General features: G+C 53.0%; 1 protein-coding gene across 4 annotated transcripts in view; it reads left to right on the top strand.

Annotated features, from left to right (window-relative positions):
* Positions 1 to 20,929, top strand: part of CEP250 (centrosomal protein 250) — a 44,460-nt gene that overhangs the window by 21,762 nt on the left and 1,769 nt on the right. For all 4 annotated transcript variants that reach the window (XM_026503379.4, XM_044385785.3, XM_026503369.4 and 1 more), the window contains 15 exons: positions 181 to 308; positions 507 to 676; positions 4,017 to 4,184; positions 4,579 to 4,713; positions 6,493 to 6,636; positions 7,700 to 7,833; positions 9,236 to 9,374; positions 10,312 to 10,651; positions 11,291 to 11,412; positions 12,536 to 12,656; positions 13,690 to 13,811; positions 14,276 to 16,891; positions 19,331 to 19,405; positions 19,595 to 19,750; positions 20,213 to 20,314. In XM_026503379.4, the coding sequence (XP_026359164.2) occupies positions 181 to 308; positions 507 to 676; positions 4,017 to 4,184; positions 4,579 to 4,713; positions 6,493 to 6,636; positions 7,700 to 7,833; positions 9,236 to 9,374; positions 10,312 to 10,651; positions 11,291 to 11,412; positions 12,536 to 12,656; positions 13,690 to 13,811; positions 14,276 to 16,891; positions 19,331 to 19,405; positions 19,595 to 19,750; positions 20,213 to 20,314 (4,672 nt within the window). The remainder of the gene's footprint in view (positions 1 to 180; positions 309 to 506; positions 677 to 4,016; positions 4,185 to 4,578; positions 4,714 to 6,492; positions 6,637 to 7,699; positions 7,834 to 9,235; positions 9,375 to 10,311; positions 10,652 to 11,290; positions 11,413 to 12,535; positions 12,657 to 13,689; positions 13,812 to 14,275; positions 16,892 to 19,330; positions 19,406 to 19,594; positions 19,751 to 20,212; positions 20,315 to 20,929) is intronic.

Below are 20,929 nucleotides of genomic sequence, written 5' to 3'. Positions count from 1 at the left end.
TGCAAGGCAAGGGGTAGTCAAACTAAGTTCCCTGCCCAAAGTATATGGGTCCTAAATGAGTTATGAATTTATAATTGCCCCCTAATTTCTCTGAGTAGTTAGCACTCAGAACCCAGCTCCTCCAAGGAAAGTTAAGGGGCTTGATGGGTAAGAGTTCTTCCTGATTCCTGAACCTGACAGCTCAGCCAAGGAGCAACTGGAGAGCAGTCTGTTTGAGGCCCAACAACAAAATTCTCTGATAGAGGTCACCAAGGGGCAGCTGGAGGTCCAGATTCAAACTGTCACTCGTGCCAAGGAAGTCATTCAAGGTGAGACCCCAACTGGGATGGGGACACTTCATTCCACGGGGATGTTGAAATCCAGGAAGGCAGTGGGAAATTATCAGAGGTCCTTCTCTAGCCCGGCCCAGGGCCTCTGAGATGGGAGTTGCTCCCGAGGCCTAGAGACAGGAGTGAAAGGAAGAGGGCAGAGGCCTAGTGGGAGATCACCTGTCTCTGGCATCTCAGGGGAAGTGAGGTGCCTGAAGCTGGAACTGGACACCGAGCGGAGCCGGGCAGAGCAAGAGCGGAAGACAGCAGCCAGTCAGCTGGCCCAGGCTGAGCAAGAGGGACAGATTGCCCTGCAGCAGCAGAAGTCGGCCCATGAGGAGGAAGTGAACCGGCTCCAGGAGAAATGGGTAGGTCTTGGATGTGGCTGGGGATGGGAGAGGCAGACATGGCCTCCCTTCAGTGAGTACTCCACCTGCTGACTCTTGGGCCAGGTATTCTTGCTTATAAGAGTGAAATCTGAACGGGACTAACCTGGTCACCAAGGTGCAAAATCCAGTTTCGAGCTATAAGTGAGTAATATATGGAGAACCCTGAGAACAATGCCTGACATGTAGTAAGCTCTATATTTGTGTTAGCTGTTATTGCTGTTGTTTTGCTATGTACAGAGAATTAGGCGTGGATCCTAGAATTTAGGATGGTTAAACTGGCCCCAGGATGTAAACGGAGCAGAGGAATGCCTTAGACCCCTTCTTCCCCAATTCAGAACTGTGCTGCTTTTGTCTTTTAATTATGTAATTTAGGCCATTTGCCTCGATTGTCACTCTACGTATGTTTGGGCTTATTCCCACCATCCTATACTATTTTTCCTGCCTTTTTATATCTTTTTTGGGGTAGGCAAGTCACCTTTGTTAACTTCTTTTAGAGAGTTCAATTGGATGATTAAGTTGTATTCTTTTCGCAGTTCTTTTTCTCTCTCTCTTACTTTGGATGATATGTTCTCTAATTTAAAAATTCTTTTCACTGTTTCCTTTAATGTTTAAAAATGTGTACTTCATAAAATCTCGAGTTAATCAGTATGTTTCCTGTTTTCCTGAATGACACAGGAAATTCGGAACATTTTACCTGCATTCACCCCTCCGATCTGTGTACTCTTCTATGCAATGTGTTTGTTATAAGTAGTTTGTTAACACCGTAAATTATTCTGACTTTTTGTTTTATGCGTCAGTATTTGTTTAGATACACTGAAAAATGACATTTTTTTCACTCATCATTCCTTCTTGCATATCAGACTTTCTATTTAGGTTTATTTTCCTCCTTGAAATAGAATTTCTTTGGTGAGGGTCTGTTGGTAGTTAATTGTCTGAAAATATTTCTGTTTTACTTTTATTCCTGAAGGATAGTTTCACTGGGTGTAAAATTCTAGGGTGATAGTTATTTTCTCTTAGCATAGTGATTATTCTATTGTTGGTATCGAGAAGACCCTAATTAGTTGTGTGTCAGACCTTCTTACGGTATCCTCCATGTATCTTAACTCTTACATTTTCCGTGTTCATTTTTCTTTTTCCACTCGGTGTTGTAGATGATCTTTTTAGATCTGTCTTCTACTCACTAACTCCCCTTTCAGCCATGTCTAATCTGCTATGTAGTCTATTTGCCAAGTTTTAAATTTCACTTACTAAATTTTTTTTTATTTCTAGACATTCTATTCGGTTATTTTTCCAAATCTTCTTGGTCATGTTTTAATCTCTTTCCCTTATTTTGTATTTTCATCCTCTCTTTTATCTTTCAACACATGAAGCATGTTTTTATACTGTCTAATAATACCAATAACTGAAATCTTTTTGGGCCTGGGTCTGTTATATATGTTGTTTCCATCAGTTCTCCTGTGTTTTGTGATTCTTGACTCTGAACTCATGTCCTTTAGAAATTTTTCTTTGGGAATCCTTCTAGGCCTAAGGTAAAGGAGTTTTTCTTCAGAAGTTTTGCTTTCATTCTTTTTTTTAATTTTTAAATTTTTTAAGATTTTACTCATTTTTTGACAGAGAGACAGCAAGAGAGGGAACACAAGCAGGGGGAGTGGGAGAGGGAAAAGCAGGCTTTCCACTGAACAGGGAGCTCGACATGGGGTTCGATCCCTGGACCCTGAGATCATGACCTGAGTGAAGGCAGACACTTAACAACTGAGCCCCTACTTTCACTTCTGTTAGAAATTTCCTAGCAGAAGAGGAAGACACTGTGTTATCCCCATTTTTATAGATGAGGAAACTGAGGCACAGACATATGATAGAAATTAACTCAGGTCACTTATACTAGTAGTGTTGTATTGAAGGTTCTAGCATCCCAGAACCACCTTAAAGTAAAATTTTAAAATAAAATGAAATAAAATTTCTGTTGAAAGTGTTTAGATCACATTCAGGTCCTGCACCCACATGAAGACCAGGTTGTGGCTGACTTCTTGAGGGAGATTTTTTTTACCCTGTGTAAAGGTTGAAACAAACAAATACTCTTTCCGTTTCCTTTTGTGGGGTTTTTTGTTTTGTTTTCTCTCCTATGTTCTCTCCCTTTTTCTTCCCCATTTCTCTCCTCTTTTGTTTCTCTGTCTATCTCAAGTTTATCCTTCTACTGAGGGCACTATAGCCTAGAGATAGGCAAGTTTTTTGTAAAGGGCCACATACTAGGCTTTGTGGACCTTATGGTCTCTGTCGTAATTACTCACCTCTGCCATTGTAGTACAAAAGCAGCCATAGACCATATGTAAGCAAATGAGCATCTTTGCGTTCAAATAAAACTTTAAGTGTGGGCACTGAAACTTGAATTCCATATAACTTTCACATGTCACAAAGTCCTCTTTTTTTTTTTTTTTTTTTACTTCTTTTCAACCATTAAAAATGTAAAAACTACTCTACTATTAGCTCACAGGCCATACAGCAACAGGAGCCTGGCCAGATTTGGCCCACGTGCCATAGTTTGTTGACCCCTGGTTAGTCCTTCGGGCTCCAGCTTTATGTGGGAATCCTCTTTGGGACTCCCCGCCCTTGTCTCCTATTTTCTTTCCCCACAGCATTAAGGTGAATTTCAAGGTTATTAGGTGTAGCACACGCCTCCGGGAGAAAGCCAGTTCTGTGCTCTTTGGATCACAAGTCTTGCTTTGATCTTTGACTCCTGTGAAATTCCTGCTGGCTCACTTACACATTAAAACATATATTTAATATATCATCCAGTATTTTTTGCCATTTTGCAGCTGGAGGGTTCATAGATCTTGTTTGTCAGATTTCTGGAAATCAAAGTTGACTTGTGCTTTGTGTGTATTTGTGATTTGACTCTTATTATAAGGCAGACCTATTGGCAACATGGCGGCCAGAAGTTTGCTTGTTTGGGAATTATGTGCCTAAAGTAGGGGAGAGTGGGCAGCAGAGAACCAATCTGCTTCCTTAGTTCATAGTTATAACATCAACCGTGGTGTGGTTGGTTTAAAATAACAGATACTTGCAACTTATATTAGGGAGAATTGCAGTTTAGAAAACACTTTTTCATGTATTGTATCATTTGATTTTTTTATAAATCTCATTTGATTCTCACAAAATTTGATGAGATAGATAAGGCAGGAGTTAGCAACCTCACTTTATCGATGGGGAGATTGGCCAGGAGAGGTACCAAAGAGTCTCAGCTGGGGAGGGTGCACCTTCTCTGCTCTGGACCCCTCCTGCCTCTTCTCCTCAGCTAACAGTGCTTCCTTCTCGTGACCAGGAGAAGGAGCGCTCCTGGCACCAGCAGGAACTGGATAAGGCACTGGAGAGCCTAAAGAAGGAGAAAACAGAGCTGGAAACGAGGCTGCGGGAACAGCAGGCAGAAGCCGAGGCCATCCGGACACAGAGGGAGGAAGAGCGGGCAGAGGCAGAGAGTGCCCTCTGCCAGGTGGGAAGCTGGGGAGATTGGAGCTGCGATCCCCCTACCTTTGACCGCTTCCTTTTCCACTCCCAAGAGTGCTGCTGCAGGGGGCTTCCAGAAGAGAAGTACCTGCTCCCTTTGCTGCTAGTGAGCAGGGTGACCCCTGCGTTAGCTGCGGGGCCGACAGTATGTCACACTTCCTGAGGGAGGGCCGATCCTCACCACATCCTGTCAGCTCACAAACCAGTGACAATCTTTGCACTTCCTGGTTCTTAACAAGCAGGTCCAGACCTTCTTTGGCCCTCAGCCCCCTCCCCACTTGCTGGAGGAGCCCGAGAGCGGCTGGAATGTGCTTGTGGCCTAGTGGGTGAGCATGATGACCCCTGAGGCGGCAACCTCTTGCCTCCCTGCCCTTCCACAGATGCAGCTCGAAACAGAGAAGGAGAGAGTGTCCCTCCTGGAGACGCTGCTGCAGACCCAGAAGGAGCTGGCAGATGCCAGCCAACAGCTGGAGCGGCTGAGGCAGGACATGAAGGCTCAGAAGTTAAAGGAACAGGTATGGAGGGCGGGCCTGGGCAGGGAGGAAAGGCGGGCATGACCAGCTCTCTGGTGCTTCTGGGTACCAGGTCCGGGGCGAGGTGCCATCCCATGACAAACATCAAGGTGCACATAGCAGTGAACGTGACACACGTGGTCCCTGTCCTCAAAGAGCTTACGTTCTAGTGGCAGAGCAGACCAAAACGTGCAGATAGAAAATACGTGAGATGATCGCAGGTGGTAGTAAGTTCCGTGAGGGAGATGAATAGGGTGAAGTAATTGAGAGTGAGTCACAGGAGGCCACTTTGAACAAGGTGGCCGGGGGTGGGGCTTACTGAGAAAGTGGCGTTTGGGCTGAGACATGAAGGTTGAAAAGAGCCAGCCGAGATGAGCTATGACAGCACTATGCCGAGTGTGAGAAGCCAGTCACAAGAGGCCATACAGCGCATGGTTCCCTTTGTAGGAAATGTCCAGAACAGGCAAATCTACAGAGACCGCAAGCAGATGAGTAGTCGGGAGTGGAGATGGGAATAGGGAGGGGTACAGGCTTGTTTTCTGGAGTGATAAAAATGTTCTGAAGTGTGGTGACAGTTGTACAACTCTGAATATACTAAAAACCATCGAATTATATGCTTAAACGGGTGAATTGTGTATTATATGTGAACTGTTTCTCAGTAAAGCCCTTTTATTTATATTTTTTTAAGATTTATTTATCTGAGAGAGAGAGTGCGAGTGGGGGTGGGGGGGCAGAGGGAGAGGGAGAAGCAGACTCCCCACTGAGCAGGGAGCCCAACGTGGGGCTCAATGCCAGGACCCTGGGATCATGATCTGAGCCAAAGGCAAATCCCTAACTGACTGACCCCCCCAGGTGCCCCTTAGTAAAGCCCTTTATTTTTTTATTTTTTTATTTTTAAAGAATTTATTTACTTATTTGACAGAGATAGAGACAGCCAGCGAGAGAGGGAACACAAGCAGGGGGAGTGGGAGAGGAAGAAGCAGGCTCATAGCAGAGGAGCCTGATGTGGGGCTCGATCCCATAACGCCGGGATCACGCCCTGAGCCGAAGGCAGGCGCTTAACCGCTGTGCCACCCAGGCGCCCCAGTAAAGCCCTTTAAAAAAGAAAAAAAAAGAAAAGAAAAAAAGAAGCCAGCTATTTGAAGAACAGCTTCAGCAGGGGAAATAGCCATCATAAGGGCAGCGGGACAGACAGAAAGGGCTCAAGGAGCGCCAGGACAGAAAGGAGGCCACATGGCTCCCACGTGATAGGCTCAGGGGCGAGTGGAGAAGTATGCAGGAGCCCAGGAACCCTGGGCCAGCTGTGGGAGGAGCTTGGAACTTGTTCCAAGGACAGTGGGAAATTGTTGGATGGTATTTAAAAAGCAGAATGGGACATGATTTACTACACGTATTTTAAAAAATACTTTAGGTGCTAAGTGGAGAAGTGTGTGTGTACGTGTCACCGCGCGCGCGCGTGTGTGTGTGTGTGTGAGAGAGAGAGAGCACGCGCACGGGGTGGTGGCATGGAGTGGAAGTAGGGGTACGCAGTGGAAGCCTTCTGCAGTGGTCTGGGTGAGGGACTGCTACCAACTCAGGGGCCCTGACGGAGAGCTAGCACGCTCTGTGAGGAAGGAGACGCTCTGTTGAGGTGGCAACATGGAAACAGCGTGGATTGCTGGGTCCTGCCTCAGCTTTTGCCGCCAACCCAATTGAAAAACCAGTGTTTATGTGACACAGACTTGAAGACGCAGGCCCCAGTGGGAGCTTCCTTCTGCTCACTGTGGTCCTCTCTCTTTGCAGGAGACCACGGAGGTGCTGCAGACCCAGCTCCGGGAGGCCCGGCGGGAGCAGGAGCAGGCAGCCCAGCAGAACGGAGATGACCTTGCCGCCCTCCGAGAAGAGTGCAGGGCCCTGCTGCAGGCTAAGACGGACCTACAGGAGCAGGTGCCTCCTTCTGTCTCCCTGCAGCCCTGCAGCCCTTCCCCAGCATGGCCAGGCTCTCCCGCTCCTGCTGTAGGAAAGGGGAGCCCTGGCCCTGCTTGAGAAGGAGAGGAAATGGAAGGGTGCTTAGAGCGGAGCACATGCCCTTGGAGCCCCGGGATAGTCATCTCTCCCCGTGGTGACCACAGACCTTAGATTTTCTCAGGCAGCCCCAGTGCCTGTCATTCTTCCCACCCTCCCCAGAGATACAGTTTTAATATACCAGGTTGCTGTTCCTACTCTGATTGCTTTTCCTTCGCAGAATCCCGTATCAGCTGGTGTTCTGATTGTTTTTCTAAGATTTTATTTATTTATTTGACAGAGAGAGAGAGAGCATAAGCAGGGGGAGCAGCAGGCAGAGGGAGAAGGAGGCTCCCTCCTGAGCAGGGAGCCCAATTTGGGACTCGATCTCAGGACCCTGAGATCATGACCTGAGCCAAAGGCAGACGTTCACTCTACTGAGCCACCCAGCCACCCCTCTGATTGTTTATTTTTATTTATTTATTTATTTATTTATTTTTTTTTTTTTTTTAAGATTTTATTTATTTATTTGACAGAGACAGAAACAGCCAGCGAGAGAGGGAACACAAGCAGGGGGAGTGGGAGAGGAAGAAGCAGGCTCACAGCGGAGGAGCCTGATGTGGGGCTCGATCCCAGAACGCCGGGATCACGCCCTGAGCCGAAGGCAGACGCCCAACCGCTGTGCCACCCAGGCGCCCCTCTGATTGTGTATTTTTAAAAATACAATTACTGTACATTTGCCCGTCACTTATCACTTTGCCTTTGGGTGGTTCTGTTCAGCCAAGATTTTGATTTGTGCCTGCCTTTACACAGTAGAGGTGAGGCTGGGAGACAAGGTGAGGCTGAATGGTACTGGGGGAGGGGTGCTAAAAATAGTGTGTAAGCAGAAACCCCCAGAGCATTGGAAATGGGCCAGTGACTGTGACCTCCAAGGACCGTGGAGCCCTAGGTGAGAAGCCTCCCGCCACGGGCCGCTGCCCTTGATCCTCATGCGTTATCTTTCCAGGTGGAGGACTTGAAGTCTCAGCTGGTTTCCAGGGATGACTCCAGGAGGCTGGTGGAGCAGGAGGTTCAGGAGAAGCTGAGGGAGGCCCAGGAGTATAGCCGAACGCTGAAGGAGCTGGAGAGAGAGAAGGCCAGGTAGGCTCGACAGACCGTGGTGTAGGCTTTTGCCTGTGTAGCTACTGTGGTCACCGTGAGGTGGACCGTTCTTCGCTCGGGGAACCTAGGCTCTCATGTCTCCAGCCCTGGACTGTACGGGGAGCCGTGTGGAGAGGATGTGGTCCCTGTAGCTTACACTTCGTTCAGGTTGTATGTAAATACTTAGAGAACACACGTTAGGCACCAGGCACTATGCCAGAGGTCGGGGACGCCCCCTGCCTCAGCAGAATGTACGGTTTTGTGAGGAAGACGTCAATTAAGTAATCCCCCAGAGAAATCACTGGTTATGTTACGTGGTGTGGAGGGAAGAAACGACGCTGAAGTTGAAATGGGGGTGGGGATGTACTTGAGATAAGATCGTAGGGAAGGCCTTCCTCAAAGAGGCTGCGTTTAAACTGACCACTGAGGGTGAACTGGAACCAGCTGGGCAAAGGGGTGAGGGAGAGCTTTGTGGTAGGAGTGGACATCTCAGGGGCCCGGAGGCGGATCAGAACTTGGGGTATTTGGGGGCACCGGAAGCGCTGTGTGACCGGAGCCTGGTGCATAAGGACGGGGCGCGTGACCTGGGCAAGTCTGTGTCATTCGGGATTTGTGGGCCACGGCCAGGAGTGCGTAGTTTATTTTAGGTTTAGTAGGAAACCCCTGGAAGGTTTTAAGCAAGGAAATGGACATGATCCAGTTTACGATGTATCAAGAAGAGGTAGTGATGGTAAGAAACCTCAGAGTGAGATGCGGCCATCCCGGCGAAGCGTGGCTTGTCTTCTCAGTGATGTAGGAGTTTGAAGAGGGACAGGTCCTCTTGTTCATGCAACCACAGGCAGCCAGACGTGCTAGGAGGCAGGTGCGGTTGTCTGCCCGAAATGCATTAGGGCTGCACCAGGGTAGGGGTTGTGGGGAAGGGGAGGGGGGAAAGAGCTCAGGGAAGGAGCTCAAGGGACGTTGAAGAAGTTGGAGTCGATTATATGTCATCATTGATTGGACGGGATGAAGGGAGAACTCTGTGATGTGGTCAAGGCTGCCAAGTGGGAGCACTGGGTGGGTAAGGGTGCCGTTCGCTGAGCTAGGGAGCACAGCAGGGGATGGCTGGGGGAAGGGGAGTGCAGAAGGGATGGGAAGAATTGGACACATTGAATTTGAGGTATTGCATAGGTATTTCTGGAATCTGCCAGAGAAGAAGAAACTGAAGCTGAAGGGAGGTATCACGTGCGTGAAGTACCTGGGAGCACTCAGTCGGTGCTCAATAAATGCTAGCTTCTATTGTTATGCTGTCATTGTTATCTTACTATTTCTCTCTTAAGCATTAATGCCGTGTTTCGCACAGTTAGAGGAGAAAGTAGTTCTTCATTCCCTGAATGACCTTAACCCTCTGGCCTCTCTTCAGCCTGACCCAGTCGCTGATGGAAAAGGAACAGAGGCTCCTTGTTTTACAAGAAGCGGACTCTGTTCGACAACAGGAGCTGAGCTCCCTGCACCAGGACCTGCAGGAGGCCCAGGGAGGGCAGAAAGAGCTCAGCACCCAGGTACTCCCCACGCCGCTGCTGGGCCCCGTTCCTCGGCAGAAGTGTGCTCCTGCTCCTGGAGTGAAGAAGCCATCCTTCTGGAAAGAGGACCGTGCTCTTGTTCCGTATTGCGGGGTGTGCTGGGACGTCAGCAGCCCTGGCAGGAGGGGCTAGTCAGAGCTGGGCGGGGCGGGGGCTTGGGAACCTGGCTCAGAGCTGAGAACGGCTCCTGTCAGGGGTCTGACAGCCCAGAACACGGTGCCCAGAGGGGTGGAGCTCACACGGGCCTGGCCACATCTAAGTGTGCTTGGTCAGCTTGGCAAGACACGGCAGCAGAACAGGTCATTACAAGACAACTACAGGACTGTCTGCTCACAGGAGGACCCCAGACCTTGGGCACAGAGGAGAGCCGGCACCAGGAGGGGAAGAGTGAGCCGGTCAGAGCTGGAAGGGAGACTAGGGCTGGGAAGCACTAGGTCCGTCATTAGCGCTGGATTTGGCTCCCAGCGGTCCTGCTTCCAGGTTGCGTGAACATCCGTTTCTTCCTCCATAAGACAAGGATGATCGTTCGTAGCCACTGTAGGAACGTTTAAGGTGTCAGAACACAGCAGGCGTGCTATAAATGGTAGCCATTATTACTGTGATGGGTCTTCTGTAGGCTCAGTGTCAGGGTTTCGAGCAGAATTCTGATTGTAGCAGGGGGCTGGCATTGCTGCCGGGGGGACTAGGGCCACAGCCCATTTGCATCGCCTAGGCCCATGTGACAGGAGTCAGTAGGTAGGCATGCAGGTCAGATTGAGGGTAACACTCCTTCTAGAGCCCTCCTTACCCGCTGGAGAGCTGAGCCTCCCAGCCCTGATCGAGGTGAGCCCAGGGCTTGATCCAGGTGAGGCCGGGGAGGGTCTGATGAGAAGGTGTCCACTCCCTGCTTAGAGTGGCAACACTTCCTTCCTGGCAGGTGGAATTCCTGAAGCAGGAGGTGAAGGAGAGGGAGGCTGACTTTCTGGCTCAGGAAGCACAACTGTTGGAGGAGCTGGAGGCATCTCGAGTAACGGAGCAGCAGCTGCGAGCTTCCCTGCGGGCCCTGGAAGCCAAGGCAGCCCAAGCCCACCTCCGACTGCGCAGCACAGAGAACCAGCTGGCGGCACTGGCGGCAGAGCAGCAGCCCGGGCACCAGGCCCAGGCCCAGCTGGCCAGCCTCTGTTCTGTCCTGCAGCAGGCCTTGGGGCTCACTTGTGAGAGCAGGCCTGAGCTGCGTGGCGGGGGAGACTCTGCTTCCCTCTGGGGCCCTGAGCCAGGTAAGGTGGCCACCCAAGGACTCGGGCCTTTGGGCCAAAGCCAGGCCTAGCTCCCTGGGGGGAGAAGGAAGGGGCCTGCAGTTCCTTAGGCATAGGCAATATTGCATCAAAGCTAAGGCCACAGTCTCTGGAATTAATTCAATCCTTTCTGAACTTGATTTTTTTTTCTTAGAAAGAGAGAGTGTGCATGTACAAGCAGGAGAAGGGCAGAGAGAGAGGGAGGGAGAATCTTAAGCAGACTCCCCACTGAGCGTGGAGCCCAACATGGGGCTCAGTCTAACGACCCTGAGATCACGCCCTGAGCTGAAATCATGGGTCAAACGCTTAACCGACTATGCCACCCAGGCGCCCCATCTCTCAGGATTTTTCTGAGGAGTTAATGAGATTACAGAAGTAATATAGGTCACACAGTTCTTGGCATTTACTAAATGCCTAACAGATGACAGCTAGCATTATCTAGTGCCCTCCATAGCTCCTGGCACATCGGAACGCAGAAAGTTCATGATGAATGAACTGCTCAGAAGAGGTTCTTTGAGGAATGGAGGGATCCGTGGGAAGGCCAAGGCCATACCTGGGGAGGTTTGGCCGTTTCCTTTCATAGTGCAGCCAAGTGAGGAGGCGTTTTCCTCATTTTTTCAGACCAGAACGGAGCTAGTCTCCTTCTTGAGAAAGGGCCCCTCCTGACAGCCCTGTCATCTGAGGCGGTGGCATCTGCCCTCCAGAAGCTTCGTCAAGACCTGTGGAAGACTCAGCAGGCCCGGGTACGATGCTCTGCTCTCCTGTGAACTCTTCACTCCCTGGAAAAGGACTCATGAAGCAGTTTGAGCTGTTTTACTCCCAAGCTGGGATGAGTTCCATCCCTATCCTTTCCTACCTGGTCAAGCGTGAGCACAGCGTTTGGTTTCCTGGGCCTGGGTTTCACTTAGTCAGCTGGGGCAAACCCTGCCCACCTCGGGGTTGTGAGGATTGAGTGAGGGAGGGATTTGAGTGGGCTCTGAACTAGAGAAGCCCACACAGATGAAAGATATTTTTTGTATCATTTTCTCTCAGCTATGATTTTTTTTAAAAGATTTTATTTATTTATTTGACAGAGAGAGACACAGCCAGCGAGAGAGGGAGCAGGGGGAGTGGGAGAGGGAGAAGCAGGTCCCAGCAGAGCAGGGAGCCCGATGCGGGCAGACGCTTAACGACTGAGCCACCCAGGCACCCCTCAGCTATGAATTATTTATTCCTGGTGCCGATAGCTCTAAGAACAGCCCAACAAACAGGGACTGCTGAGATTTGAGGTTGCCATTTATAGGAACATTCCAGGCCTAAGACTGAACTAAATGTCCCACAATTTCCACCTGTCAGTGAACCCGAACCTATCATTCAATAAAAATTGAACGCCACGTGTATGCCAGCCACTGTGAGCTGATGGTAAGGAAAGGAGAGAGACCAGACCTCCGCCATCGAGAAGGCTGAGGAAGGCAACTGCAGTCTAAAAGAAGGAGAACTGATAGAATTAGTCGGATCAGTAACAGATGCAAATGATAATAATAGGAGGAAGGGACAATTCATTCCTACTTGGGGAGAGTCACAGGGAAGGAAAAAGGGACCTTTGAGCTGAGCTTTGAAGTAGGAGTTTGGGCAGAGGAGAGCTGACCCCGGGCTAAGACTCCAGCAAGGTGTGTTTCAAAAAGGCACACGGGTCAGATGGGGATTCTAGGCTCCAGGCAGTTGGAGCAGAGCCTGTCATGGCTCCAGGGAGCGACCTGGGAGTAGATCCTCGGGGGCAGACCCCACAGAAGCTGAGAGGAAGGTGGGGGGCACTTGGGTCTGGGGCTGGGATAGCTTTGTGGAAGATGAGGAGGTTGGAGTTTAGCCTCGCCCTTCCTTTCCCAGGACGACCTGAGGGAGCAGGGTCTGAAGCTGGAGCAGCGTCTCGCCGATGCAGAGGCCGAGAAAAGTCAGGTCTGCACAGAATTGCAGGATTTGCAGAGACAGCTCTCCCAGTACCAGGAAGGTGAGAAGCGCAAGGCAGGCAGGGAGATTTGGAGGGAAGAGCAAGGAGAGGCCAGAAGCCCAGAAGGGGCAGCTACTCTTCACTGCTCGTGCCCAACAGTGAGAAGCTACCTAGAGACCTCTCCAAAGGGGTGATGACCCCCATGAACTGTTCTTCTGCTTTGCTTGGCCTTTGAGGGCCATCCTGGAAGAAGGAATTCAGGGGGACAGAGTGGGTGAACCAAGAGAAGTTCCTGGCTAGGCTTCCCCTTTCTTTGAGGATTAAAAAACTGACAGCCTAGGGCCAGGACTGTGAGAACGTTATAAAATTCTGTGTCTTTTGTCATTTATCCACGTTACTTATTTTTGTCCTCTCCAGCTATGTCGTCAAAATTACTCACCTTTGACAGCAGAAGGATTATGGGCTTGTTTAAGAAATAGCAAAGTGGGGGGACCTGGGGAGAATGCCCCGCTGCCACAGCGAAGGGCGTGGGTGGTCACTACTTGGAAAAGAAAGGAGAGGGAGGGTCTTGGGGGCCAAGGCTCCGTAGTAGAAGAGAAGACGACAACTTGGGGAGGGGGTCTGGGTCTTGAAAGTATCCCAGAGGGCTCCCTGAGAGCCACATGCACAGAGCTGGGTTCTGGTGCATTTTGCAGAAATGGGGGCAGCCAAGGGGGCAGCACTGGTCTCTGGGAACCTCTGCAAACCATAGAATCAGAGACTAGAAAGGACCTCGAGCGACATCTAGCCCTCCCCCCAGTCTGGAATCCAGGGCTGGAGGTCTGTACGTGCTAGGGCAAGGCAGCGTTGGGAGGATAGTCAGGCAAGTGCTGGCGCCGGTCAGCCGCTGCAGACGTGAGTGCGGGAGCAGCAGGAGCCTAGACAGCCCGGAACAGCTGGCCGATGGGGGACATGCATGTGAAACTGGACGTAATTCTCTCCTTCCTGGCCTTCCCTTTTGATTCTGTTCCTCACCCTCCATCTGCCTCTCTGTCCCTCTTTTCTTCCACCCTCCACCCTGGGCCTCACTCCGCCACCTTCCCTCTTCCCAAAGAGAAATGCAAGTGGGAAGGAAAGCAGAAGTCGCTGGGATCTGAGCTGACAGAACTGCGTGAGACTCTGGCGACATTGCAGAGCCGTCTGCGGCAAGCAGAGCTGCAGGGACTGGAGGCCCAGGTGAGGTGGCCCTGGTCTGGGGCAGGGGCTTTCTCCAGGAGAAGTCCTTGGGGGCCAGGCTGTAGCTCCAGACCCAGCTGGGCCTGTGGTCCTACCCCATCCATTGGTAGTGCCCCACGTCCTTCAGCAAGGGACTGTTTCCCCGGCTGTCTCCCTGTCCTTGAGGGCCGTGATGAAGGCCCTGGGGAGTTTTCCTGAAGGGAGGCAGAAAAGTCTGTCCCTTGCCCTGAAGGACCGGAGTGTGGGATGGCTCATTTGTTTCAGGCTTTCTCCTGTGGGCCTAGTGGAGCCCTGGCATGCGGTAGGGATGATCTTTTACTGGATCAGCATGAGGGGAAGGCACCAGTTCTCTTTGTCCCTTCTTGACGGGGCTGGGGCTGCGGAGTAAGGAGATGAAGGGCCTGCGCTGCGGTGATAGTATCTGGCAAGTGTAGCCTAAGGTGGTTTTGCGTCTTCTTTTCCAGAAGGAGCGAGAGCTCCTGCAGGCGGCCAAGGAGAACCTGACAGCACAGGTGGAACATCTGCACGCATCTGTGGCGGAAGCCAGGGCTCAGGCCAGTGCCGCCGGGGCCCTGGAGGAGGACCTGAAAACCGCTCGCTCGGCCCTGAAACTCAAGAGCGAGGAAGCGGAGACTGAGCGTGAGCGAGCCCAGGCTCTGCAGGAGCAGGGTGAGCTGAAGGTGGCCCATGGGAAGGCTCTGCAGGAGAATTTAGCTATCCTGGCCCAGACCCTATCCGAAAGAGAGGGGGAGGTGGAAGCTCTGCGGGGACATATCCAGGAACTGGAGAAACAACGGGAGATGCAGAAGGCTGCTTTGGAAGTGCTATCTCTGGACCTGAAGAAGAGGAACCAGGAGATGGGTGCACAACAGGAACAGATCCAGGAGCTGGAGAAGTGCAGGTCCGTCTTAGAGCACCTGCCCCTGGCCGTCCAGGAGCGGGAGCAGAAGCTGGTCGTGCAGAGGGAGCAAATCAAAGAGCTCGAGAAGGATCGAGAGACCCAGAGGAGCATCTTGGAGCATCAGCTTCTCGAACTTGAGAAGAAGGCCCAAGTGATAGAGTCCCAGAAAGGACAGATTCAGGATCTGAAGAAGCAGCTGGTTACTCTGGAATGCTTGGCCCTGGAACTGGAGGAAAACCATCACCAGATGGAGTGCCAACAAAAGACCATCGAGGAGCTGGAGGGCCAGAGGGAAATGCAGAGGGTGGCCCTGACCCACCTGACACTGGACCTGGAGGAGAGGAGCCAGGAGCTGCAGGCCCAGAGCAGCCAGATCGACGAGCTGGAGAGCCACGGCACCCTTCTGGCCAGAGAGCTCCAGGACAAGGACCAGGAGCTGAAGTGCCAGCGAGAACAGATCGAGGAGCTGCAGAGGCAGAAGGAGTGTCTGGCTCAGGACCTGGAGAGGAGGGACCAGGACATGCTGCTCCAGAGGGAGAGGATTCGGGTCCTAGAAGACCAGAGGACACTGCAGACCAAGATCCTGGAGGAGGACCTGGGACAGATCAAGCTGTCGTTGAAGGAGCGAGGCCGGGAGCTGGCCTCCCAGAGGCCGCCGATGCAGGAGCGGGCGGAGGAGGGGAAGAGCCCGAGTAAAGCACAGCGCGGGAGCCTCGAGCACCTGAAGCTGATCCTGCGGGATAAGGAGAAGGAGGTGGAGTGCCAGCAGGAGCGCCTCCAAGAGCTGAGGGGGCACAAGGACCAGCTGGAGCAGCAGCTGCAGGGCCTGCACAGGAAGGTGGGGGAGACCAGCCTCCTCCTGAGTCAGCGAGAGCAGGAGCTGGTGGTCCTGCAGCGGCATCTGCAGGAAGCCAGGGAACGGGCGGAGCTGAAAGAGCGGTCGCTTCAGGGTCACCTGGAAGAGGCACAGAGAGCCCTGGCTCAGAGGGACCAGGAGCTCGAGGCCCTGCGGCATGAGCAGCAGCAGGCACGGGGGCAGGAGGAGACGATGAAGGAGAAGGCCAGCACACTGCAGAGCGCCTTGGAGCAGGCCCGCGCAGAGCTGCGGGAGCGCCAGGGAGAGCTCGAGGACCACAGGGAGCACATGCGAAGGCTCCAGGAGGAGCTGGCCATGGAGGGACAGCGCGGGCAGGCCCTGGAGGAGGTGTTGGGGGACCTCAGGGCTGAGTCGCGGGAGCAGGAGGAGGCTTTGCTGGCCCTCCAGCAACAGTGTGCCGAGCGGGCCCAAGAGCACGAGGCGGAGGTCAGGGGCCTGCGGGACCGCCTGCTGCGGGCAGAGGCCACGCTCAAGGAACGGGACCAGGAGCTGGAGGCCCTGCAGGCGTCCGGCCAGTCCTCCCAGCGGCGGGAGGAGACTGCCCGGGACCGGGCCGAGGCTCTGCAGGAGGCCCTGAGCAAGGCTCAGGCCGCCCTGCAGGAGAAGGAGCAGCGGCTGCTGGGGCAGGCGGAATTGAGCCGCAGCCTGGAGGCCAGCACAGCCACCTTGCAGGCTGCCCTGGACTCCTGCCAGGCACAGGCCCGGCAGCTGGAGGAGGCCCTGCGGAGGCGAGAAGGCGAGATCCAGGACCGGGATCTCCGGCACCAGGAGGCCGTGCAGCAGCTCCATCGGGCACTGGCCCAGAGGGAAGAAGAGCTGAGCCATCAGAAGAGGCAGGGGCAGCTGCTAGAGCAGTCTCTGGCCCAGAGGGCCCGAGAAGATGCCAGCCCAGGGAAGCAGGGTCCGGGGTGGGAGAGAAAAGAGGAGGAGATACGGGGCCTTCGCGAAAGCCTAAGGGAGTTGCAGCTGACTCTAGCCCAAAAGGAAGAGGAGATCGTGGGGTTGAGAGAGGCCCAGCAAAGGAAGAATCTGGAGGACTCAACCCACAGCCACACAGCCTCCCCGGCGGAGGAGCCCTCTACGAAGTTTGAGGCTTTCGGGCCCCGGCTGCAGCAGGAGCTGGAGCGACTGCAGGCCGCGCTGAGACAGACGGAGGCCAGGGAGATCGAGTGGAGGGAGAAGGCCCAGGACTTGGCGCTGTCTCTGGCCCAGAGCAAGGCCAGCGTTAGCAGTCTGCAGGAGGTAGCCATGTTCCTACAGGCCTCCGTTCTGGAGCGGGACTCAGAACAGCAGAGGCTGCAGGTGAGTTACTCCGCAGGTAGTAACGGCCGGGGTTGCAGAGCCTGTCTGGCTGAGCGCAGGGGCTGCCCGCCGCCCTGGGCTTGTGACAGCTCAGGGTGTGAGAGGGTGGAGAGAGGCGGAAGCCAGAGTATTGTGCTAATCCAGGGGTTAGGGAGAGAATAAGACAGCCACAGTTCCTGCCCTCGTAGAGCTTATAGTCTAGCGGGTAAGCAATTAGAATGCAGTGTCTGGTTCTCATTAGAGCCTCGTCAGGGAAGTTCAGTGTGCTCTGAGCACACAGAGGGCACCCAGCCAGCCTTTCCTAGTGGTAAGTCCTGGAAGGCTTCCCAGTAAAAGCAGGGTTTAAGATTAGATCTGAAGGGGCCAGTAAGGAATTAGCCAAGCACAGGTCAGGGAAGAGCTTTCTGGGGAAGAGGAAAGAGGAAGGAGAGCATGGATCGTCTGTCCAGGGACTTCGGGCTGAATGGAACACAGAGGGGCAATTGGCAACAGATGACAAGGCAGCAGGGGTCCCATCGTTCAGGGCTTCTGAGTCGTATCCAGGACCTCGGTGACCAATGGGACCTGGATGAAGTGTTTGGGGCAGTGGGGGAGGGTGACACATTCAATGCAACAGTAGATCTGGGGAAACCAACAAGGAGGCGGTCATCAAAGTCCCGGGACAGATGGTGACCTAAGACGGTAAGGGTGCATGGTGACACGGGGTGGGCCTAGAAGCTCACAGGACTTCTGGCAGTTGACTGGCTAAGAGACAGCGGCATGAAGAAAGGGCAGAAGGAAATCAAACCCCTGGGTTTCTGCTCAAAGGCAGGTTTCGGGAATGCTGTGGAATGGCAGTGGAGTGAGGTGCCTGTGGGAACTACAGGGGGCAAGGTCCAGGGGGCAGGTCTGTAAAGGGATCTGAACTTGAAGGATGAGGCTAGGGCATAGACTTGGGGTCCTCAGCAGTTAAGGATAAGTGTACTCCTCTAGGCGGAATATCGAGTGAGAAGGGAAGTGGACCTTGTGTAGCATTCAACCTCAAGGTCAGGGGCCATGTCTTAGTCCCCTTTGCTTCCCCAGCACTGGGCACAAGGCCTGCACAGAGTAGGTAGTCAGGAAAGCAAGGTTGACTGTTGGCCATAGAGAGGCATTGTCTCTTGCCAAGAAGAACCCAGCCCATTTTTCCTGGGAAATTGACTCCACACCGTGGGACTTAACTAGGGTTGAGCCCCAGAGAACTCCCCGCCCCCCCATCATCTGAGACAGACAGTGCTGCAGGGACTTACCTTCTGGGAGCAAAATGCAGAAAAGGGAATCCATGTGTGAACTTTGGAGTCAAGTCCCTGGGTTTGCAATACTGTCCTAGAGTTTATGGGCTGTGTGACCCTAGGTAAGTGCCTTCACTTCTCTGACTCTTAGTTTTCTCTTCAATAAAATAGGGAATGACAAGACCAGCCCCATAGGGCCATCTTGAGTATGAAATGAGATAATACATATGAAGTGAATAAGAAGGAAGCATTCTATAAGTAGAATTCCTTTCCTATTTCTCGGCTCATCCTTAGAGGCACAGAAAAAGTAAGGTCCATGGCAGGGTAGGGGGGTTGCTGAGCAGTACTGTGGCTCGGGTCAGGGTCCCTCTGCACTCCCCCCAAACGCTCAAGAATATCTTTCAGATGCAGCCCTCCATCACAGTGCTGTCATTTTTTATTTTAAGCATTTTCCATGCCATACACTGTTACTCTTGCTTCCTTCCACAACAACCCTGAGAAATAGTTTATAGTTCAGAGAGGCCGAGTAACTTGTCCAAGGTTGCACGGCCAGTCATTGGCAGAACTAGATGTAGGGAGTCTGACTCTAGAATGCAGCCTGTTGACTGCTGAGCGCTTCCTGTCTCCCAGACAACCGAAACCCATGTACAATCACTTCCTCTTATCGGTCTCTTTTCTTAACCATTACCATTTATAAGACATACGGCACCTAGAAAAAAACTAGTGCTGGGGTCCCCACTTATTGGGAGGGATTTAACCCCAGAGGCTTCATCTATGCTTCATGGAGCATGTGGTTGTTTTACAAATGAGGAAATTAGGTTTTGGAGAGAGCTCATATCTTGACCCAGGTCATATCACCAGTAGTGGTGACAGAATGCCCAGCCCTGTGTGACCCCAGAGTCCACGCTCTTTCTACAACACCTCAGCGCTCCAGGTTGCTTAGCTTACAGAAGAGCTCGAACAAGCCAGGTTCTAGTCCTAGCCCACCATGTGTCTCTGCATAGACCCCTCTCCGCTTCTTTGCTTTGTCCACCTGTAAAGATTCTGCACTAGAATAGCTCAGAGGCTCCAGGAAAGTAAGACTCTAACCTGATGAGAAAATTAACTGGTTTTTATGAGGATGGAAGGTAGCGTGGGGCTGGGCATGAGGTTGCCATGGTGTGATTTGCGCCACACCTTGATATCCCAGGATGAGTTGGAGCTCACCAGGCAGGCTCTGGAGAAGGAGCGGTTCGGCAGAGCAGAACGGGGGCCCAGAGAAGAGGTAGGTGCACAGCTGGAAGAGGTGAGCTGGGGGCCTGGTGGGAACCGATGGCCAGGAGGACGCCCCTTTCCAGGGACTTGTTCCCCTCCTTTGGGAATTGGGTCCCCGAAGCTCAGACCTGCCAGAATCGGTCCCTTTGCCTTCGGTCTAAGGGGCTGGCCAGGTGAGAGTCCCGGGTCTGTCCTACAGGTGTCAGGAGCTGAGGCTGAGCCGAGTCTCGGAATGGAGGAGAAGCAGCTGTGGGGACGAAGGCTGGAGCATCTCCAGGAAGCAGTGGCGCAGCTGGAGATCGACCGGAGCAGACTCCAGCGCCACAACATGCAGCTGCGGGCCACCTTGGAGCAGGTGCGTCCTTTCTCCGGTCCTCAGCTCCCTCGTCGGGTCTCCAGTGCACAGGCATCTCGGCTTCGCATGTAGCCCCCAGAGCAGAGTGGTAAACTGTAGCCCAGGGGCCACATCCAGTCTGCTGCCTGCTGCTGAAAAGCAGTGTTATAGTGGAGTTGAATAGTTGTGCCAGAGACCTAATGGCCTGCAAAGCCCAAAATACTGCAGAAAGCATTTGCTAAGCCTGCTCAGAAAGCCTGAGAGGCAGTCCCCACCTCTTCCGCCCCAGCAGCACCTCTGTGCTCTCAGGGCTGCCCTGGCCCGCGCCCTCCTCATCCCAGGAGTTTAGCTTCTCATGGTTGCTGTCTCCCACTCACACCTACACCCGCAGTCACGCCCACACCAGCCTCCTCTCGCGAAAGGCAGTTCTGCTCTAGCCCCAGAGCCAAGCCTCGCCCTGACTTCTCACCTGCATCTCGGCAGGTGGAGCGAGAGCGCAGGAAGCTGAAGAGGGACTCCATGCGTGCATCAAGGACAGGTGTCCCGGAGGCCAGGGAAGCCACAGCTTCGTCCCCCACACAACAGGTTTGCCTCTTTTTCTTGACTGCAGCCTCCAGAGAGCCCAAATCCGACCACCAGAAACAGCCCCCTGCAGTGCCTATCCCAGGCTACCCTCGCAGGGGGAGACAGCCATGTGAGCTGATCCAGGGGCCCCTCCTGGCGGGCTTCTGCACATCTCAGTCTGTCCCTGACCCAGGAATGAGGCCCATCCTCAGTGGGTGGGGATGGAGTCACGGCTCACAGCCCTACCTTCTCAGGAGCTCAGAAAGCCTCCCCTGATGTGTAACCTACCTGCTTCCAGACCAGGGCCTCAGGCTTACCCAGGAGTGGGGCTCCTCAGGCTTCTGGTCGGAATCCCTGGCAAATGGGTGTCGGGTGGTGCTTGCCAGCCCCTGATGTGCCTACAAGCCTGATAGCAGCTTTGTGGGTCTCTCAGATCTCCTCCCTTGTAGTGTTGAATTTACGAGATTAGAGTCCATGGTATTTCCTGGGACTAGACTCCCTTTTTGGGGTAAGGAATTGGGGGAAGACTCCCCAAACTAGGACTCTTCTAGCTGACTTATGCATGGTACCCCAGGGAGTCCAGTCTGGGTTCTGGCCCATAGCCCTTGCCTTGGCCCCCAGGATTGGGATGAGCTG

Source organism: Ursus arctos, unplaced genomic scaffold, assembly GCF_023065955.2.
Source record: "Ursus arctos isolate Adak ecotype North America unplaced genomic scaffold, UrsArc2.0 scaffold_16, whole genome shotgun sequence".
Lineage (NCBI taxonomy): Eukaryota > Metazoa > Chordata > Mammalia > Carnivora > Ursidae > Ursus > Ursus arctos.
This window is presented reverse-complemented; position numbering and strand designations above follow the sequence as displayed.